At 49.9% G+C, this 20,072-nt stretch overlaps 1 protein-coding gene across 1 annotated transcript; it reads left to right on the top strand.

Moving 5' to 3' along the window:
* Nucleotides 1–1,758: 1,758 nt before the first annotated feature.
* Nucleotides 1,759–19,881, top strand: cdkl5 (cyclin dependent kinase like 5). The gene is made up of 20 exons (XM_084667721.1): nucleotides 1,759–2,328; nucleotides 3,072–3,106; nucleotides 7,711–7,756; nucleotides 8,016–8,152; nucleotides 8,318–8,438; nucleotides 8,699–8,758; nucleotides 9,679–9,769; nucleotides 10,107–10,296; nucleotides 10,998–11,078; nucleotides 11,649–11,818; nucleotides 12,167–12,470; nucleotides 12,643–13,324; nucleotides 13,460–13,809; nucleotides 14,460–14,567; nucleotides 15,111–15,216; nucleotides 15,531–15,654; nucleotides 16,026–16,131; nucleotides 17,502–17,609; nucleotides 17,899–18,171; nucleotides 18,266–19,881. The coding sequence occupies exons 1-20, from the start codon at nucleotides 2,292–2,294 to the stop codon at nucleotides 18,647–18,649; spliced, it is 3,513 nt and encodes a 1,170-aa protein (XP_084523847.1). The 5' UTR covers nucleotides 1,759–2,291; the 3' UTR covers nucleotides 18,650–19,881.
* The last annotated feature ends 191 nt before the right edge of the window (nucleotides 19,882–20,072 follow it).

Raw genomic sequence — 20,072 nt, 5'->3', positions numbered from 1 at the left:
GCAGACTAGCGTCTTTCTCGCACACACAAACGCGCGCACACACACCTTCCAAACACACCATCTCTTTCTCACACACAAACCATATCTCACGCGCACTATCTCTCTCTCACACATACACACACCCTCTCTTTCTCACTCGCACGCCATCTCTCTCCCTCTCAAAGACACACTTATCGTCCTTCATAAACACATGCAGTACCATCTCTCTCTCTCTCTCTCTCTCTCTCTCTTTCTGTCTCTCTCGCTCTCTCTCTCTCTTTCTGTCTCTCTCGCTCTCTCTCTCTCTCTCTCTCTCTCTCTCTCTCTCTCTCTCTCTCTGTCTCTCTCTCTCTCTCATGTAGCATCTTTCTCCCACACACACACCTGACAACTCTCGCTCAATTTCTTGCTCTCTCACCCCCCCCCCTCTCTCTCTTCGTTTCACTCACTCCTGTACACACACACACACATACAACATCTCCTGCTCTCTTTCTCACACGCACAATCACACATTGTCTCTTTTCCACACAAACAAACTCTGTCTCCTTTCTCTCTCCTTCCTTCTCTTTTTTTTCTGTCTGAAACGCACAGTGGCCTTCTCTTCCTTCTCACACAAGGATGGGCGACTCATCCGTTCAATGTCTCCTGTGCTCCAAAAAGCAGAATATTCGAAGAGATGGCTTATGTAGCCCACATGTACTGCAGAAGTTTGATCCACCCACGAATCCACGCATGCCCACATGCGCAGGAACACAGACACACACACACGCTTTCTCTCTCCCTGTCTCGCTCTCTCTCCGCTCTTTCCCTTACTAACGGACCTTCCCGCTCTCTCTCCCTCTCTCTTCCTCTCTCTTCCTCTCTCGCCTCTGTAAGCAGAAGGTACTATAACATTTATATGACCTGTTTGTGACTCGTTAGCTTGTCGTGGTCTTGAGCACTCACATGATCCCTTTATTGTTGTGATCATGCCACTAAACGTAGGATCAAAATGCCTGTGAAGTGGGTGACGAGCAAGAGCCAACAGCCAGCGAGTGCAAGCAGTAGCACAGTCACATCTTCAATGCTGTTTTTCGGTGTGTATGAGTATGTGTGTGTGTGTGTGTGTGTAAGAAGATATGCCTACGCAAGAGTTAGGGTTAGTGGCTGCATGCGTGTGTGTGTGAGCGTGTGTGAAAGAGAGAGGAAAGAGAGTGGGCGTTTCAGCTAATGATCACAGGAGGGAATGACTCGGGTCACTGCATGTCTCTCACTTCCTCTTTCCTGGCAGGGCTCCTCCTCTTCCTGACTCTGGGAGCTACCTGGTTGTAAGCAGATCAGAGTGGCTGCTGAGGGGAAGTGATGGAGAGAGAGGGAGAGGTGCGGAGAGATGGAGAGGAGGATGGGATGGAGGGAGGGAGAAAGTGGGTAGGCGAGGGAGGGGGGGGTACGGAGGGTGTGATAGGATGTGTGTTTGTGTGTGTGTGTGTGTGTGTGTGTGTGTGTGTGAGAGAGTAGTGTCATCTATGATTTATCCTCTGCATGATGGTGTGGTTAACATTCTGACTGCCATCTGCTCCTATAAACTGTCCTCACGCTAGGCATGATGGGTAACAGGACCCGGGGCCAACCTTCCCAGGGTACTACTTTCTAACACTCCTCCTCTCCCTTCTCTCCCGCCTCCCCTTGTCTCTTCTCCCTCTCTTCATCCTTCCCCCTCCTCGGCTTCGTTTGGGTATTTTCCCTTCCATCCTTTTTTTTCCCCCTTCTCTCAATCCTCTCCTTCTCCCTCAGGTAAGTCTGGATGAGTGTGGGTGTGTGTGTGTTCGTGTAGTTTGTGGGACTTAGGTTGTAGGTTGTAGAGCAAGAGGAGCACAGTGACAGAAAAGCCAGAGAGACTCAGAGAGAGACATATAGAGAGTGACATAGAGAGAGAGACATAGAGAGTGACATAGAGACATCAAGAGATAGTGACAGAGAGAGAGTGACATAGATAAAGTGAGTGACATTCAGAGAGAGAGAGACATTGAGAGAAACAGAGAGTGACACAGAGAGGGGGGAAGTCAGAGAAAGCAGGAAAGAGAAAGTTAAAGAAAGAGGGGTGAAAGTTAGAGGGGGGAGAGAAAGACAGAGCAAATGAGAACGCGAAAGTGAGTGAATGAGAGGAAACAGAAAATGGCGTGTGTTGGCACCGTGACCAGACTCCTCCAGGACTCAACTGGATTGGGCTGCTTCAAGCTCCTCTCATCCAATAAGGACTCTCCATTCTAAGCCCTGCCAGTGACCACCACCAATCATCAGCTTTCAGGAAGTGTCCTGACCTGGGTGATGTGATGAATAAGTTTGAGGTGCTTGGCATTGTCGGGGAGGGTGAGTAATTCCAGTAGATGACTCTCTCTCTCCTTCCTCTCTCCCTCTCCTTCTGTCTCCCGTCCGTCCGCCCGCCCGCCCGCCCGCCCGCCCTCTCTCCTCACCCCTCTCTCCCTCCCCGCATCTCCCACCCCCTTTGTCTCTCTCTCTCGGTCAAAACCAGTGTTCCCTCCTATTTCCTGTGAGTGTCCCTGAGTCCCTGCTGATATGATTCATGTAATTGTGAGGGTTGGGAGATTGAGGGGTGCGTGTCGAGGCTGTGGCGGGCTCAGAGCAGACCTCCGGTGGCTCTTTCTCCACTGTGCTCCCCTCCCACTCCCCTCACCGGGGGGTCTTTCGCAGCCAATCAGGGCTTCTCTTTAGCGTCACACGCAGAGAGCTCTGAAGGTACTGTCCACAACAGCACACAAGGAAGCCCCCTACCGTTTGCACTTAGCGACAGGTAACGCCACTGCGTGTGCCTAGGGTGGTGTGACGGAGGCTTATATATTTGTCAGGTGATTTATGGTTGGGAAGTGCCTTTCTGCGCCCCTGAGGTTATTGACATTTGGATCCTCGAGGTGTCCCGTCTGTAGTGTAAGGACGGGTAATGTACTGTATGAGCATGCGGGGAAAAGATAATGCAGTTGCCATGCCAACAGTGACAAGGGGGGGGGGAGTGGGGGGCATGCTCTCATTTAGATGAGACTGTTGTGTGTGTGTGTGTGTGTGTGTGTGTCTCACTCTGTTCCTTCTGTCTGTAGGGGCATATGGAGTGGTGCTCAAATGCAGGCACAAGGTAAGATGCCTGCGTCTGTGTGTCTGTTATCCATTATCATAATAACACCAAATACAATGAATTTGATCCATTATCAGGATCACTGACTAGAGTGAATTTGATCCATTATCGTGTTCACTGACTACAGTGAATTTGATCCACTATCGAGGTCCCTCGCCAACAGTGAATTCGATCCATTATCATGATTGCCGACCACAGTGAATTTGATCCATTATCGTGATCACCAACCACAGTGAATTTGATCCATTATCATGATTACGGACTCCAGCAAATTGAGACCAAATGATTTGTTTCGCTAATTCTCTCAATTGTTTGGTTTGCTTGAGAGTTCACTTTTTGGAGTTGTCAGGTCAGGAGTTGGTTGTCTGTGTGTTCAAGTTACTTCTCCAGGTTAGTTGTGTAGCAGTGGGGTCTGTAAGGATTTCATTGTTGTCGTTGTCATGGCACCTCCAGCTGAGTGCTTAGTAAACGTCAGTGCTGCCCTGTGTGGAGGGTGATCAGAGGAGACACTCGCTTTGAGGACAGCATCCTCACAACAGGTGACACCCAAGTGTTTATCTGATCAATAGTGGGGTGGTGTAGGCAGGGGGCAATGGGTTGTGGGTGGGAAGGGAAGGGGGGCAAGTGTGTTGATTTGGTATTGACCATAGATCTGAATGTATTGTTCATCAGTAATATTGATTTGTGTTGATCTGATGAGCTGGCCAGACATTTCCAGAAGCTTTGGAAAGAATCTCGCCATCTTTCCATCTTCACATGCAGGGTACAACCTCCGGTCCAACAGGCTGGAAACGACTGAGCACAACGTAGTAGTCGAGTAGAAGACAGAACGTCTACTTCTGAACAACTTGGTACTTTCGATTTCTTCTAGGAAAAAAATCCTTGAATATTTCCTGGGTTTGTACTGAGAATCCAGGGTATATTTTTAGGCAGGCAGTTCTTGGAAAAGATAGTTGGCCGTTGAATATTTCATCCCTCTGTTCGGTTGGCTTTAGCTGGGTCAATGCCACACTGAGAGACCATTACACTCTCATGTAGAGGGTGTAATATGGAGCTGCTTTTAGAGGACATTACAGAGAACATTGTTACCTCACCATTTTCCTGGTGCTTCTGAAAGGTGTGTGTGTGAACAGTAGGTTATTCTAGGCAGAGCAATTTGAAGCAGAGAGGAGGCATTTTTTGACGTGTCTATGTGTGAAGTGAAGTAAGTGAAGTAAGCCACAACAGGGCCCCCAGATTTCTGATGCCCAGGGTCTGCAGGTGCTGCACGTGCACAGACCTAAGTTAACATCACCGCCTGAAGGGGAGTAGCTGTCGTCGTTAGAGGAGAGGTGAGGGGAGAGGAGGCAAGGAAAGGAGAAGGGAGGAGAAGAAAGGAGGAGAGGAAAGAGAAAGAGGAGAGGAAAGCTGAGGACAGAGGAGCAGAGAGGAGAGGAAGAGTAGCAGTGCAGTTCAGTGCTCAATGGACAGCCGCCCCCTGCAGGTCTCAGGTGTAGAGAGGTGTGTACATGTGCACCAGGATTCACAGATGGATAAGCAGCCAAACGTGTGTGGTTGTGTGTGTGTGTGTGTGTGTGTGTGTGTGTGGTGATGGAAGAGAGCCTATCTTAGATGTGCAGTCAAGGCTCATTGAACTGTGGACCCCAATGGCATCGCAGGCAACATGTAGAGATTAATCACCTTCAGGCCGGGGCTTTCTCTCTCTCTCTCACACACACACACGCACACACACACACACGCACACACACACCTATGAGGGGGGCAGTTCAGATGAAGGAAGTTGTCTATAAACCAAATTTATGTGGTTGCTGTGCTTTACATCTTCCATCATAACATACTCAAAGTGGACTAAGCACAGAGGATTACCTGGAACTCAACAGGAAGTAATTTATATTTAGAATCAGAATCGTGTTTAATCACCAACTAAGTGGTCAGAAACAAGAAATTTACTTTGGTGGGTAGGTGCTTACAGTGAATATTTAAACACAATGAACAAAATAAAATGTAGAAAAAGCACAAAAAAAAATAAAAAATACTAAGGCTATACAGTGTAGTATAAAATACAAAATACGATGAATAAAATAATATAGAATAAAAATAATACTGGGGTTCAAAAAATAATAATACAGGGGTTCAAACAATGTGATTGGTCATCCAAATTCTGCAACAGGTTGACGTGATGTCTGTTAATAGATCCAAGCATGATGCCTTGTTCAACTGAAATCAAAACATTCATTGTACATAATGTTTCATACAGAATATCTGTGCTCCATAGCTCCCCCGGTGGCTGGGGAAGTGTTCACCTCCTCTAAGCCAGGCTGGCAGAGCTGAGACCCTGGCCACAGGCCCGCAGACTAATATTCTGATTTCAAGAGTGGGAAGAGGAGGGATTTAAATCTTTCTCTCTCTCTCTGTCTCTTTTGCTCGCTTCTTTTTTTTAAACTCTCTTTTCCTCCGTTTTATTTCCTCTCGTTCTGTCACTCACTGCTGCACACAGATACGCCCCCCCCTCTCTCTCTCTCTCTCTATTGCTCTCTCTCAAACACACAATTATCTCTCCCCCTCTCTCTCCTTGTTTCTTTCTTGCTCTCTCTCCTGACCCATTTCAGAGAGTGTTTTGTCCTATTTTAGTCTGATCCATAAACATGGCTCTTGGAGAATGGAGACAGAGATGAAGGGAAGCATCAATGTAGAGTGTCAAGGATGAAGGCAGGCAGGGCAGCAGAAACAAGTGGAGGACGAAAGGAAAAGAGGCAGGGTACAAGGGAGGCAGAGGGCGAGTGAGGCAGAGAGCAGCAAAGTTGGTTTTGGTGGTGAGAGGCAGATAGCCGTAAGAGAGACTGAATGAATGAAGAGTGAGAGTGAGAAAAAGAGGTAAAGAGAAGAGTAAAGGTAAAGGTAAAGGAAGAGTCCAGAGTGTGTAGCCACTGTACTGCAGGTGAGGTAGAGACAGAGATGCACTTTCTACTACACTGCCAACGGTACAAAAATACCAGACAGCATTTCTTTGTTAAATTTGAATCCCTTGTACCATCGTTCACCACACTGTCTGATGATGAAAAACTAAAAGTACTTTTAGGGGAGGGACACACAGCCCCCCTATCTGGACGATTTCTAAAAGAGTGCCATGAAATCAGGGAATACCTGAATACAGTGTGACCAGCCTTGAAATTATATTTGTAATATGGGTTGTCCATATCAATGTAGCTATTTACTTAGGTTGTTTTTGTCTTGATTTGTTGTTTTCTGTTCTTGACACTGTTGTCACCACATGTTCCGGACAATACTAACTGTAGTTCCTTATGTTGTTTTTGAATTGTGTTGTTAATGTATGGTTGTCTGTTGTTGTGCATCTTGCTTTGGCAATACGGTCGTAATGACTGTCATGCTAATAAAGCTGAATTGAATTGAATTGAATTGAATTGAGATTGGGAGGGAGAGAGAGAGAGAGAGAGATAGGAGTGGGAATGAATGGGTGGAAAAAGAGACAAAAGAGCCAAAGAAAGAAAAAAAAGAAAGATGGAGAGGAAGAAGTAGAGAGCAAGAGAGAGAGACAGAGGGAGTAAGATATGGAGAGAGAGAGAGAGAGAGAGAGAGAGAGAGAGAGACAGAGGGAGTAAGATATGGAGAGAGAGAGAGAGACAGAGGGAGTAAGATATGGAGAGACAGAGGGAGTAAGATATGGAGAGAGAGAGAGAGAGAGAGAGAGAGAGAGAGAGAGAGACAGAGGGAGTAAGATATGGAGAGAGAGAGAGAGACAGAGGGAGTAAGATATGGAGAGAGAGAGAGAGACAGAGAGAGAGAGAGAGAGAGAGAGGAGAGAGAGAGAGAGAGAGAGGGAGAGAGAGGGAGAGAGGGAGAGAGAGGGAGAGAGGGAGAGAGAGAGAGAGAGAGGGAGAGAGAGAGAGAGAGAGAGAGAGAGAGGGAGAGAGGGAGAGAGAGAGAGAGAGAGAGAGAGAGAGAGAGGGGGTAGAGAAAGATATAGGTTGAAGCGAATGGATGGCAGTGTGAATGAGGGAGGAGAAATTGAATGGTAGAGAGGTAAAAGGAGAGCGAGAGACGGGGAAAAATAGAGAGAAAGGAGAGGAAGAGAGAGAGAGAGAAAGGCAAGGTGGAGTGTTCCAGCATCAGGTTAATTAGCCTGCCTGGCAGGAACAGATTGTTCTAACAGAAGCGACTCAGGGGAATCCGTCTTTTTTACTCTTCCTCCTCCTCTCTTCCTCTCCCTCATCTGTCGTCCCAGGAGGGAGAGAGTGAAGAAGCCTCCTTGAGGGTTGATTCTGTCTATATTCGGGTCAAACCTTCATCAGTTGTTTTCTTCATCATCATCATCATCCTCACAGCCTTGACTGACTACTTGGTTTCACTATAGTTAAAAGCTGGTTTTTAGCTCATCATCATCACTAGTGTGGCACAGGTGGTTTGGAGCAAAGCTTTCATAAAGAACTTCAAAGAAGTCCAACCCAATGCTTGGGGAATTCCTCATTGTTGTACCTGTAGATGTGTGTGTTCCATAAGTCGGCCTCGGCTCTGCAGCTAGGCCGGGGCTCCTTTTCAGGGTGGAGTGGGTTATCTTTCTCTAACGGCATCTATGTACTTCACAGGAGACCAATGAGCTGGTTGCCATCAAGAAGTTTAAAGACAGCGAAGGTGAGCTGTAGAGAAGTGAGTGAGTGAGTGAGTGAGTGAGTGAGTGAGTGAGTGAGTGAGTGAGTGAATGAGAGAGAGAGAGAGAGAGAGAGAGACTGAGACAGCGAGCGGGAGTGAGCGAGCGAGCAAGAGAGCGAACGAAACACTGACCGACGGACGGACTGACCGACCGACCTCCTCTCGCCGGCTGCCTGTGCTAGCCGTGTGCGGGGATGCTCCTCATGCTCTGTCGGGGCGGGGGGGGGGATGTGCTCCGCAGAGAATGAGGAGGTGAAGGAGACCACCCTGAGAGAGCTGAAGATGCTGAGGACTCTGAAGCAGGACAACATCGTGGAGCTCAGGGAGGCCTTCCGCAGGAGGGGAAAGCTCTACCTGGTCTTTGAATACGTGGAGAGGGTCAGCACACACACACACGCGCACACACACACACGCACTTACGTAAACGCAGGCAAATATACACGAGCACATTTGACACATCGACACACACCATGGAGGAGTGGATTGAGGCAGGCCGTGACTGCTGTGTGTGTGTGTGTGTGTGTGTTTGTGTGTGTGTTTCAGAACATGCTGGAGCTGCTGGAGGAGCTGCCTAACGGAGCTCCACCTGAGAAGGTGCGCAGCTACATCTACCAGCTCATCAAGGCCATCCACTGGTGCCACAAGAACGAGATCGTACACAGAGGTGAGCTGGCTGGGTGGTTGGCTGTTTGACTGGTTGGTTGACTCGCTGGTTGTTTGACTCGCTGGCTGGTTGATTGGTTGGTTAGTTGGTTGGTTGCCTGTTTGACTGGCTGTTTGGTTGGCTGGTTGACTGGCTGGTTGACTGGCTGGTTGGTTGGGTGGTCTGTCTTACATTACTGACAGTCTCTCTTGAACCTGGGATTGAGACACAGCCCTCTTTCTCCCTCCTGCTTGCTTCCCCTCTGCCCCACCACTGTCCAGACATCAAACCTGAGAATCTCCTTATTAGCTCAGAAGACGTCCTCAAACTGTGTGATTTCGGTGAGTAAATAATCATCACTGTTTGCATCATCACCTACTGACTCATCCTGGCGTGGTGAGAGATTCACCTATTATTCAGCGTGAATGCCAAGTATGACTGTCAGTTACCCTGTATGACTGTTAGTTACCCAGTATGACTGTCAGTTACCCAGTATGACTGTCAGTTACCCTGTATGACTGTCAGTTACCCTGTATGACTGTCAGTTACCCAGGATGACTGTCAGTTAGACTGTATGACTGTCAGTTACCCAGGATGACTGTCAGTTAGACTGTATGACTGTCAGTTACCCTGTATGACTGTCAGTTAACCTGTATGACTGTTAGTTACCCTGTATGACTGTTAGTTACCCAGTATGACTGTCAGTTAGACTGTATGACTGTCAGTTAGACTGTATGACTGTTAGTTACCCAGTATGACTGTCAGTTAGACTGTATGACTGTCAGTTACCCTGTATGACTGTCAGTTACCCAGGATGACTGTCAGTTACCCTGTATGACTGTCAGTTAGACTGTATGACTGTCAGTTACCCAGTATGACTGTCAGTTACCCTGTATGACTGTCAGTTACCCAGTATGACTGTCAGTTAGACTGTATGACTGTCAGTTAGACTGTATGACTGTCAGTTACCCAGTATGACTGTCAGTTAGACTGTATGACTGTCAGTTACCCAGTATGACTGTCAGTTAGACTCTATGACTGTCAGTTACCCTGTGTGACTGTCAGTTAGACTGTAGGACTGTTTGTTACCATGTATTTCTGTTCAGCTCTAAGGTATGCAGCTACATGTGTCATCTTAGTTGGCCAGGATCCTCATAAACAGTGAGTTTGTGTGTGGTGCGTGTGTGTGTGTGTGTGTGTTGTGCGTGTGTGTGTGTGGGTGGGTGTGCGTGTGTGTGTGTGGGTGGGTGGGTGTGTGTAGGTTTTGCGCGTAACCTATCAGAGGGAACGGATGCCAACTACACAGAGTATGTGGCCACTAGATGGTACCGCTCACCTGAACTTCTGCTCGGGTGAGTCTCTGTGTGCAGGCGTGTGTACGTGCGTGTGTGTGTGTGTGTGTGTGTTGCAGGGCTTTAGCCGTAGCATTGTGTCTCCTTGTCAGTCTCCTCTCTCCTGTTCCCTGATTTAGTACCTCCTAGAACGCACACACTCATCCCACGCAGATTCTCTCTCTTTTCTCTCTCTCTCTGTCTCTCTCTCTCTCTCTCTCTCTCTCTCTCTCTCTCTCTCTTTCTCTCAGCTGTTATCTAGCTTCAGTGGGTAAAGTGGATGTTGATCATATTAATATGTATGTAGGGTTAGTGACCTATTGATATATATTGTGTCCATATCTCCCCCCCTCCTCAGCGCCCCCTATGGGAAGGCAGTGGACATGTGGTCGGTGGGCTGTATCCTGGGGGAGCTGAGTGACGGCCAGCCTCTGTTCCCAGGAGAGAGTGAGATCGACCAGCTCTTCACCATCCAGAAGGTTCTTGGCCCTCTGCCTCAGGAGCAGATGAAGCTGTTCTACAACAATCCTCGTTTTCACGGACTCAGGGTAGGAGAGGGGGGACCTCTCCTCTGTCTTCCCTCCCTCCCTCCCTCCCTCCCTCTCTCTCTCTCTCTCTCTCCTTCTCTCTCTCTCTCCCTCTGTCTTTCTCTCTCTCTCCCCCTCCGTCCCTCCCTCTCACAATTCTCCATTCCACACAGGTTAAGGGTAGGACAAGGCAGGTCTTCCTGTCTCCTCTTTTCTTCCTCCGTCACCGCCTCCTTCCCATCCTCCCTTCCTACCATCCTCCTGCCTCTCCCCTTCCTCCATTCCTTTATTCCAACCTCGCTCGCTCCCTCCATCCCTTCCTCCCTCCCCCTCAATGGCAGTGCGCCCAGATAACAGCATGACTGAGAGAATCGCTGTGACTCACGCTATCAATCCACTGGTGTGATCCGCTAGCATCTAACCATGACAAGCGTGTGATGATGCTAACATGTTCTCAGACTCGATGCGGCTCCTCGCTTAGTAACCGAAACTCTATTTTAGAGTGCAGACTGTCTCTCACTCCTCTCTCTCTCTCTCTCTCTCTCTCTCTCTCTCTCTCTCTCTCTCTCTCTCTCTCTCTCTCTCTCTCTCTCTCTCTCTCTCTCTCTCTCTCTCTCTGTTTCTACCTCTCCCTCTTTTCATTTCTCTCTCTTAGTAATGACTCCCTCCCACTCTTTCCCTGCCTCCACCCCCCATCCCTCTCTCTCTTTCTCCCTCCGTAGTTCCCAGCAGCCAATCACCCCACCACTCTGGAGAGACGCTACATGCCCATCTTGAGTGGTCTGATGTTGGACCTCATGAAGGTAGGGACATGAGGACGACGAGAGTGGGGATGATAAGGGTTCGGATGATTGTGATAATGATGGTAGTGATGTTGACAGGGGTAAGAATTCTATGGTTGGATGAAGGTCTCCCTCTATCTCATCGAATGAGATCAAATGTATTTGTATAGGCTTTTCGACAAGCAGTGTCACGAAGAGCTTCACATACACCCACAGAACTGCAACCTAAACCTTTAAGAAAGACAAGGACAAACTCCCTGGAAACCTCATTGAGGAAAATATCATGTGTCAGATGTAGGTCAACCTTCACAACGACCCTACTATTTATCTCCTTCTCTCGGGTTTCAGAGCCTCAACATCTCTTAGTATATTTAAAACCCATCTTAGGACGCGTTTGTTCCGTGAAGCATTTGGAACATTGTAAAAGTTCAGGTTATTTGAATTCAATATAACTTGTTATAAGTTATTTCATATCATTGTATTGTTTTTTTTTGTCATTTGTACAGCACTTTGGTACAATTTGTTTGTTTTTTTGTAAGAGTTGTGTGAATACATTTGGATTTGAATTGATTTGGTGTGTCACTCCACCAGAACCTGCTGCTGTTGAACGCCCCAGAGCGCTACCTGACGGAACAGAGCCTCAACCACCCGGTGTTCCTGCCCCTGCGCCAGCTGGAGAGACCCGCCCCGCCCTCACCCAACCCCTCCCGCTCCGCCAAGAGGAAGACCCACCACCACGGCGAGAACACGGTCCCCACCAGGTCAGCCTGCAGGAACCTGGAACGTTCACTTGGAACGTTGACTGCCAAAATTCGACTTATTTGCATCAATGTCCCGACGATGCTGTTAATATGCTCATTGAATCCAATCAAATTGATTTGTATAGCCCTTTTGACAAGCAATGCCACAGAGGGCTTCACATACGCCTGAGGAAATGCATTTAAACCTACCTAAACTCTCAAGGAAGACAAGGAAAAAGTCAGGAAAAGTAGTTGAGAAAGAATGGAACAAACTGTCACTGTCACCATCACCACAATGATGATGAAAGTGATGATTTGAATGATGATGATCATGAGAGGGATTGAGATGATTCATTTCTTCCCCTCCAGGAGTCATGCCAGTAAATCCTCAGGTCATCGTCGCGCCGGCAGTAAGGAGTGCTCCAGCCTCCCTCGTCACGGCGACCTTCACCTTGGCAACGACAGCTTCCTCAACGGCAACAAGCCAGTCTCCTCCAGTCTAAGCCCAACCCTCCATGCCAAGAACTATAATACTCATACTTTCACCTCAACCCTCAGCCCCACCCTCCATCATAAGAACTACGTTACCCAGACCCTCAACCGATCCACTTCCTATAGCAAGGATCTGGCCAATCACAACCTTCCACACCTCCTCAGCCCCAGGGAAACCAAGGTGGGTTTGGAGAGATTTATTATGGTAAACCATGTATCTGCAGATATAGGGGGTATTAATCAACTTTTTAGTATCAAAATTTTGGCAGGCAAAAATAGGAAACTAATAATATGGTTATACTGAAAATTAATTTATTAATTATATTATTAAAATGTACAAATCAATTTTTAAGGGCAAGACAGTGTTTGACTTCAACCTGGGTGCTCCATTACCGGGTGTTCCCAAGGCGACGGACCCCTCAGGTCCTGGAGGAGGAGGAGTGAAGTACCCCACCAAGTCCTCGTCCTCCCGCTCGTCCTCCTCCTCCCAGCCGGCCGCCCGTCACCCAGCCTCCTTCCTGGAGGGGAAGACGGGCACCCTGCAGTCCGGGGGGGACAAACCGCACGGCCGCCACGGCAACCACGCCGGTAACCACGGCAACCACGCCGGCAACCACGCCGGCAACCACGCCGGCAACCTGGACTCGGCCCACGGCTCCATGTCGTCGTCCTCCAAGAGCTCCGCCTCCTACCTGAGCCTGTCCAAGAGCCACAGCGCCCTGAGCGACGCCGCCGCCTCCACCGGCGCCGCCGCCGCCGCCGCCAAGTCCGTCGGTAACCTCAGCGACCCCAGGCTGCACCCCGACGACCCGTCGGTGGCCATCGCCGCCGGTGCCGGGACGACGGGGGGGAGGTTCTTCCCCGCCAGCTGCATGGACCTCAACGCCCCCCAAGGACCCCCCCCGGGGAGTCCCTCGGGTCGCCATGGAGACCGGTCGGGCCACAGCCCCTCCTCCAGGGGGGGGGGGCCCCGGATGGAGAGCAGCACGCTGGACTCGTCCGCGCGACGCACGCGCCACAAGACCACCGCCCACGGTAGGTAGACCCAGGCAAGGATGGCTTGATATGGATGGATGGATGGATGGATGGATGGGTGGGAAGGAGATACTGTATTGTGACGCATCGTCCCCTCCCCCCCCCCCCACCCCCCTCCTGTCCTCGCCCTCCCAGAGGACGCCAAGGCTCCAGAGCTGCTGGACCCGGGGGGCCCCCACACCCTCCCCTCCCCCCACGACTCCTACCCCTACGGCCTGGGCTACACCTCGCCGTTCTCCTCCCAGCAGCGGCCGCACCGCCACTCCATGTACGTGCGGCGGGAGCGCCAGCGGCCCCACGGCGGGGGAGGAGGAGGGGGAGGCGGCGGCGGGGCGGAGGGGACCCCGGGGGGCCTGGTGGTGGGGCAGGGCGTGCCCACCCGGGCCAGCAGCCTCCAGCTCCTCTCTCCTCAGCTCCAGCACCGAACACTCACCAGGCACTCAGGGGGCTCCTCCAGGGAGGACTGCACTGAGGACATGAGCAGGGTTGGTTTGGGTTCACGCGCACGCACGCACACAGACACACACACACCATGTCTTTGTGTGTCTTTCAGTTGCCCTCTGTCTCTGCTGGTCCAGCCTGTCACCGCACCGCAGCACACCTGCAAGGAAACCCCTTTTGCTTTCACTGCAACTGCTACTTGAAGTGTCACGGATGTAACTCTGTTTCTGTAGAGGACTCTTTTGCTTCCATTACATTGGAAGTGCACCTAGTGTAGTGGTGCAGTCATTGAAAGTAAAAGCAAAAGTGTTTTACAAGTTCTGCATCATGCTGTTCCAGTCTGCTAATGTGCGGTGAGTGAGTGAGTGAGTGAGTGAGTGAGTGAGTGAGTGAGTGAGTGAGAGAGAGAGAGAGAGAGAGAGAGAGAGAGAGAGAGAGAGAGAGAGAGAGAGAGAGAGAGAGAGAGAGAGAGAGAGAGAGAGAGAGAGAGAGAGAGTGAGAGTGAGAGTGAGAGTGAGAGTGAGAGTGAGAGTGAGAGTGAGAGTGAGAGTGAGAGTGAGAGTGAGAGTGAGAGTGAGAGTGAGAGTGAGAGTGAGAGTGAGAGTGAGAGTGAGAGTGAGAGTGAGAGTGAGAGTGAGAGTGAGAGTGAGAGTGAGCTGCTTCAGTCCGCTTGACCTGCGTGTGTCATCTACAGGGCGAGCAGCCCCCCCCTAAAGAGATGACCCCCCACCCTCGAGCCCTCGTCAAGGACCCCTCCAGGGACAGCTCTTCAGCCTTTCACACACAGCTCTCTAAGAACGAGGTCCGACTCCTCTACGCCAACCTTACACACACTCACACCACCCCCACGGTCACGCATACACACACAACCCCCCCCCCCCCCCCCCCGCGTCACACGCAGCAAAACCCTGCCACACAAACACACGCAACCTCACCCTCACATTCCATCAAGCGCTCACTCACACACAGAGTTTTTTCCCGCCCCTCCGGTAGATCTTTTTCGAAGAACTCTTATACCCTTCATGCATAATGCGAAGCATATTTATATATGTCGCTTCTACATGTCAGCACATTCAGCAACCTCCCCCCCCCCCCCCCCCCCCAAACGTGTCTATGTGTTTTGACTGTTCAGAGAGACACACAAGGTTAACGCGCTCACACGGCTGTTCTTTAGTAGTTTGTCATTGGATGTATTTACACTCCTACGCTTTTCTTCCACTAATAACACGTTGTACCCCCCCCTGAGAGATTCGAGTCAGACACCTCAGACCACGCAGCCCCTCCCACACCCCCCACACCCCATCTAGCGCTGTCACTGGCTGATGATGTCATCTGTGTGCGCCAGGTGGGGATGTACCATGAGCCCCACTTGGAGGACGGCGTTCCGTCGAAAGAGAACTGCATGATCTTCACTGACTCCATGCCTCGCAGGGTCGGCAGCTTCTACAGAGGTAGCCTCGCCTCGCACACACCTCAAACACACTACACACACACACCCCAAGCCCCTCGCGTAATACCAAATTCAAGCCCCACTTACCTCACACGTACCTCAAATGATGCCTTATGCACCTTTAGCACACCTCAAATAATACCTCACATGCATCTCAAATAATACCTCACACACATCTCAAATAATACCTCACACACATCTCAAATAATACCGCACACGCAACACGTACGCCTCACAACGTCGTCGACCTCTCTCTTCTCCTCTTTCTTCTCTCTCTCTGTCTCTCTCTCTCTGTCCCTCCCTCCCCATGTCCAGTCCCCTCCCCCAGACCAGATAACTCCTCCTTTCACGATGGCGCAGGCCAAAGCAGAGGAGCCGTCGTCTCGGGAGACGCCATTGCCATGGGCAACCACTCGAAACGGCAGACAGCTTTCGAATGGTGAGCCGGCGAAAGTGGACTAGCCTAAGCGATGGAGTCCGCGGGGACTCCGAGCCAGCGCAGGAATGCGAGCGGTTCGAATCCCGTTCCCGATTCCTGCTACAGCGTGTAACTCTTGGGACTCTCTTCCTCTTCCCCTCCTCCCTCCATCGTTCTTGTTCTGCACCCCCCCACATTGGACTCTCCCTCCCTTCTCTCTGTCCATACTGTGGACTCTCTGTTCATGCATGTACCCCTCACAAACTGTCCTCTCTTAATGTCTCTCCACCTCTATGACCTGTCTGTCTGTCCGTCTGTCCGTCTGTCCGTCTGTCTGTCTGTCTTTCTGTCTGTCTGTCTGTCTGTCTGTCTGTCTGTCCCATCTCCTCTAGGGCCACCCCGGAGGCTGTAGTCCTGCCCCCCCCAGAGCCCCCCAAAGAGAAGGAGAGACAAGGCTTCTTCAGAGCAATAAAAAAGAAGAAGAAGAAGTCTCAAACAGTAGGTTCTTTTCGAGACGCTTCACGAGGGGTTACAGTGCATAAATACAGAGTTACCCGCAGAGTGCGGGTGACACTTTGCTGACGTTCTATTGTGAGGCAGCTGTCAAACGGGTTACGCTTTGGCCATTTGGTATTCTTCTTGTCACCGCCGATGCCTTCGCGTAGACTCGGCGAGGTTTGCCGCAGAGTAGGCATCACAATTTATTGGTGTGTCGGTAGGAGGGGAGGAAAAGCGGTGCGTTAGAGCAGACTGCTCCTCCTGTCGAAAGGCTTCTTCGTCCGAGACTTTTCACACAATGTCATTTACATCCGCAATTCCAATATAGACCCTAAATCTGTCAATGAGGCCCATTTCTTTTAAAGAGCTATTTGCCATCGAGCCAATTTATTCTTCCTTTGAGCAAATGGGAAAGTAGTTTGCGACGCCAGAGGTTACATCGGTCATGTCTACAGCATGCAATTACCTCGGCTCAGCACAGGATCCTTTTATATTACAGACTTCATAATTAGCCAGACAGGGTATCCGATAGGAGACAGTGATTATTCATGAAGCACCTGGCTTACCATGCCATACTGGACAATGTCCCCCCCCCCCCTCTGAGACAATACCCATTTTTGTTTGATTTGAAGTGTATTAATTATTCAGGCTGACCAATTCCACAAACATAATTATTGGTGGTTTTGTATGTGGTTGGCTCTAGTTTGTGTCTAGACAGACATTTTAGATGACAGGAAATCCAGTATATTGAGTGTACAGTACGCACCTGAGGCACCTGAGGGACTCGTGGTTCCTGTCGCTCTCTCCCCAGACTCCGTCAGAGGTCATTGAACCTGGCTTTGCATAGCTCAGGCCTTCTTCAGACCACACATGAACCCTGGCAACCTCTGCCAAATCCTTGCATGCACTTCTAGATTCTAGCCCAAAAAATCATATAAATCAATGAACAGATATATATATATATATACTGTATGTATTTTATATTTCCTTGAACGATATATCGAAAATACTTCTATGTTGGTGAACTTTCAACTTTGTTAATTTAGGTTGTCTTCAAGCTCTGCATTGTTGCTCTCTTCTTTTCACACAACCTTTTGTATCGTCGAGCACTTGATTGGTTTGAGGCACCAACACTTACTAAGGGAGGAAACTAGGAAAGGAAACTAGGTTTCCCCAACTTGTGGATTAACTGCGTGTGCCAGATACCAAATTCGGAATATGTCGCGAACGTTAGACACCGACCGACTCTACACCAGTGACTGAGCTGGCACCCCGTATAATTAGCGGGGGAACCCCGGTTCCTCAGCTGCAGTCTATATGTGTGTGAGTTCTAGATCCCTTTTGAATGTGTGTGTGTGGTGTACCCTCAGAGAGATGTGGAGGAGAGCAGGAGCCACAGCTTCAGGAGGAGCATCTTCCCTCTCTTCTCCTCCAGGAGCAGCATAAAGCACAACGCCTCCCTCCTGACTGCTCCCATGGTAACCAGTCTGTCTGTCTGCCTGCCTGCCTGCCTGCCTGCCTGCAGCCATTTTGTCATCAATGTGTCAACCGAATCAGGCCCATTTCATCTGATGTCATCACTGTGCGCAGTCATCATCACATGCGTCTGGTGCCGCCAAGCATGTTTCGTCGCTGAAGAGAGCGGTGAAGGAAGGGCCGCTGCTCCAGAGCTTCCCTTGACCATACCTGTTATACATCTGTCTTCTGCATGTGTATGGCGGTGGTCGGCCCTAGTCAGCACCCCCGTCTCTCTGTCTGAAATGGTAGGTTCCTGGTGACGGCGCAGACCACTTGGCTGTTCAGAGGGGGGTCAAGCCCTCTTCTCACCACAGCGGTCGGCATAAGAACCGCGAGCGGTCACGGGACAGAGACCGCGAACGAGAGCAGAGCCGAGATCGGGACCGTGACCGAGAGAGGGAACGAGAGAGAGAGAGGGAAAGAGATAGAGAAAGAGAGCGAGAGAGGGAGCGGGAGCGGGGGAGAGAGAGAGAGAGAGTCAGCGACTGGCCACCCGAGAAACAAGTCGGCACACACTCTCAGGTAAATGTGAGGGCACACGTGTGTGATTGTGTTTTCTACGCTTTATCACAAGTAATTCTTCCCCACCCTAACCTCACCTCCTCACTACCCCCAGAACCAACCACTGAAGTCCCTTCGCCGCCTGCTGCACCTATCCCCTACCTCCTCCAGCCAAGCCCTGCCTCCAGCCCCGCCCCCAGACCTGCGCTTCCAGCCGCCCCTCCCCAGCCAGGCTCCTCCCCCTCCCCCTGCCCGGCCCAATGAGGGGCGGAGCCACCAGAGCAGTGGCTCTGCCCAGGGGAAGAGCAGAAAGCCCAGCTATCCAGTCCCGGGGCCGATGGAGTCCAACTGGCACGTGTCAGCGATGCAGAGGGGGGAGGGGGCCTCCTACCCCCCAGAGCAGTTGGGAATCAAGCCGGGACCAAACGGACCCACCTTCACCAGAGCCTCCAGAACCAGGATACCCAACCTCAACGACCTGAAGGAGACAGCACTGTAGGAGAGCCGGGGAGCGGTCCCTGGTTCACCTCCTGGACACTGGCAGGCTGTGTCAGAACAGCCTAGCGAGGGAGACAGAGACAGGGCTACTGTTCTCTCTGCTGCCCCCATGTGGTTTCAGGATGCTACTGCACCACCGGGCAGAACGGCTTTGGCCACCAACCACGTCTTACTCTTTTGAAACCCCCATTTGATAGAATTTATATGGATGATATTTATGAGATTATTTTATTTCGTTTCAATTAAAAGGTCCTGAACTATGAATGATCTGTACATGGAAAAAAGTATTATAGAATGAAAACATGTGAGAGCTTTAGTTTCTACTCAAAAATATATGAACATAGACATTCTACCTGTCAATATTTAGGTTCAATATTTAAGTCAATATTTCCTTATGAATATCTAAACGTGGACGTCTTTTTTTGGTTCTTCAGAATTTAGAATATGGTTATTTGTTGCAGTACATACTTATCGATTGGATTTCCTTTTGATCTCACCTAATTGATTTGTGTTTGTGTGCGTGGAGATGCATGGACAAGAGGCATCTCAGCAACAAGGTTGTACTACCCATCATCTTCATTGGCAGCAGCACCATCTTCATCTATGCCATGGCACATTCGACCATTACCTGTTCTACTGACGCAGACTAGATTCCAGTATTAATTGTTCTCCTGAAACTCCATCATTGAGCCAAGGCAGTCAGTCCTTGGCTGAGCCCATTTGACAGGTTGGCCCCATGCTGACGCCTCATGCTGTTTCGCCTGTAGTCCACTTTCACTGTTGAGTACTCAGTTTCCCAGCAGACCCTGCGGCAAGGCTGCAGAGGGCCAGGCTGTGAGCAGGAAGTGACACAGTGACTTTGCCTCAGGGCTCTCAAGGGTGCCAAATAGGGTTTTTACTCCCACCAGCAGCCTAAAGCTAATTTCGGTGTGTGTGTATGTGCTCTTCAGTATGTGTGAGAGGTGTTGTAGGTTTGTATGTGTGCGCGCGCGTGTGTGTGTGGGAGCCCTAACTGCTACAGTATGTAGTGTGTAACACCACGATGCCATAGCTAACGGATGTCTGCGACCGCTGAATGTCTTCCCCTGAAAAACACGGAATTATAATATCCAACATTTCAACTGTACCTAACACTCATCATCATGGCACACGTTACCATAATTTATTGATCCTATTTATTTATTTATATATTTTGTGTCTGTGTAAATAAGAATTAAAGTGTGGTGTAAGATATTCACTGTACCTGTTGGGTATGTTATTGCTCACTTCTCTTTTGTTGGTGGGTGAACTCGGTTTACAAAAACTACAGTATTGTTACATGGAATAATGAACAAAGATTGTGTTTTTCATCACATATTAGACATTAAAACCAAACTCAATAATTTGGTCCACATGACACAAAGATGTAACTCATAGATGGTGTT

Source organism: Hypomesus nipponensis, chromosome 12 (genome assembly GCF_054491055.1).
Source record: "Hypomesus nipponensis isolate SF chromosome 12, ASM5449105v1, whole genome shotgun sequence".
NCBI lineage: Eukaryota > Metazoa > Chordata > Actinopteri > Osmeriformes > Osmeridae > Hypomesus > Hypomesus nipponensis.
This window is presented reverse-complemented; position numbering and strand designations above follow the sequence as displayed.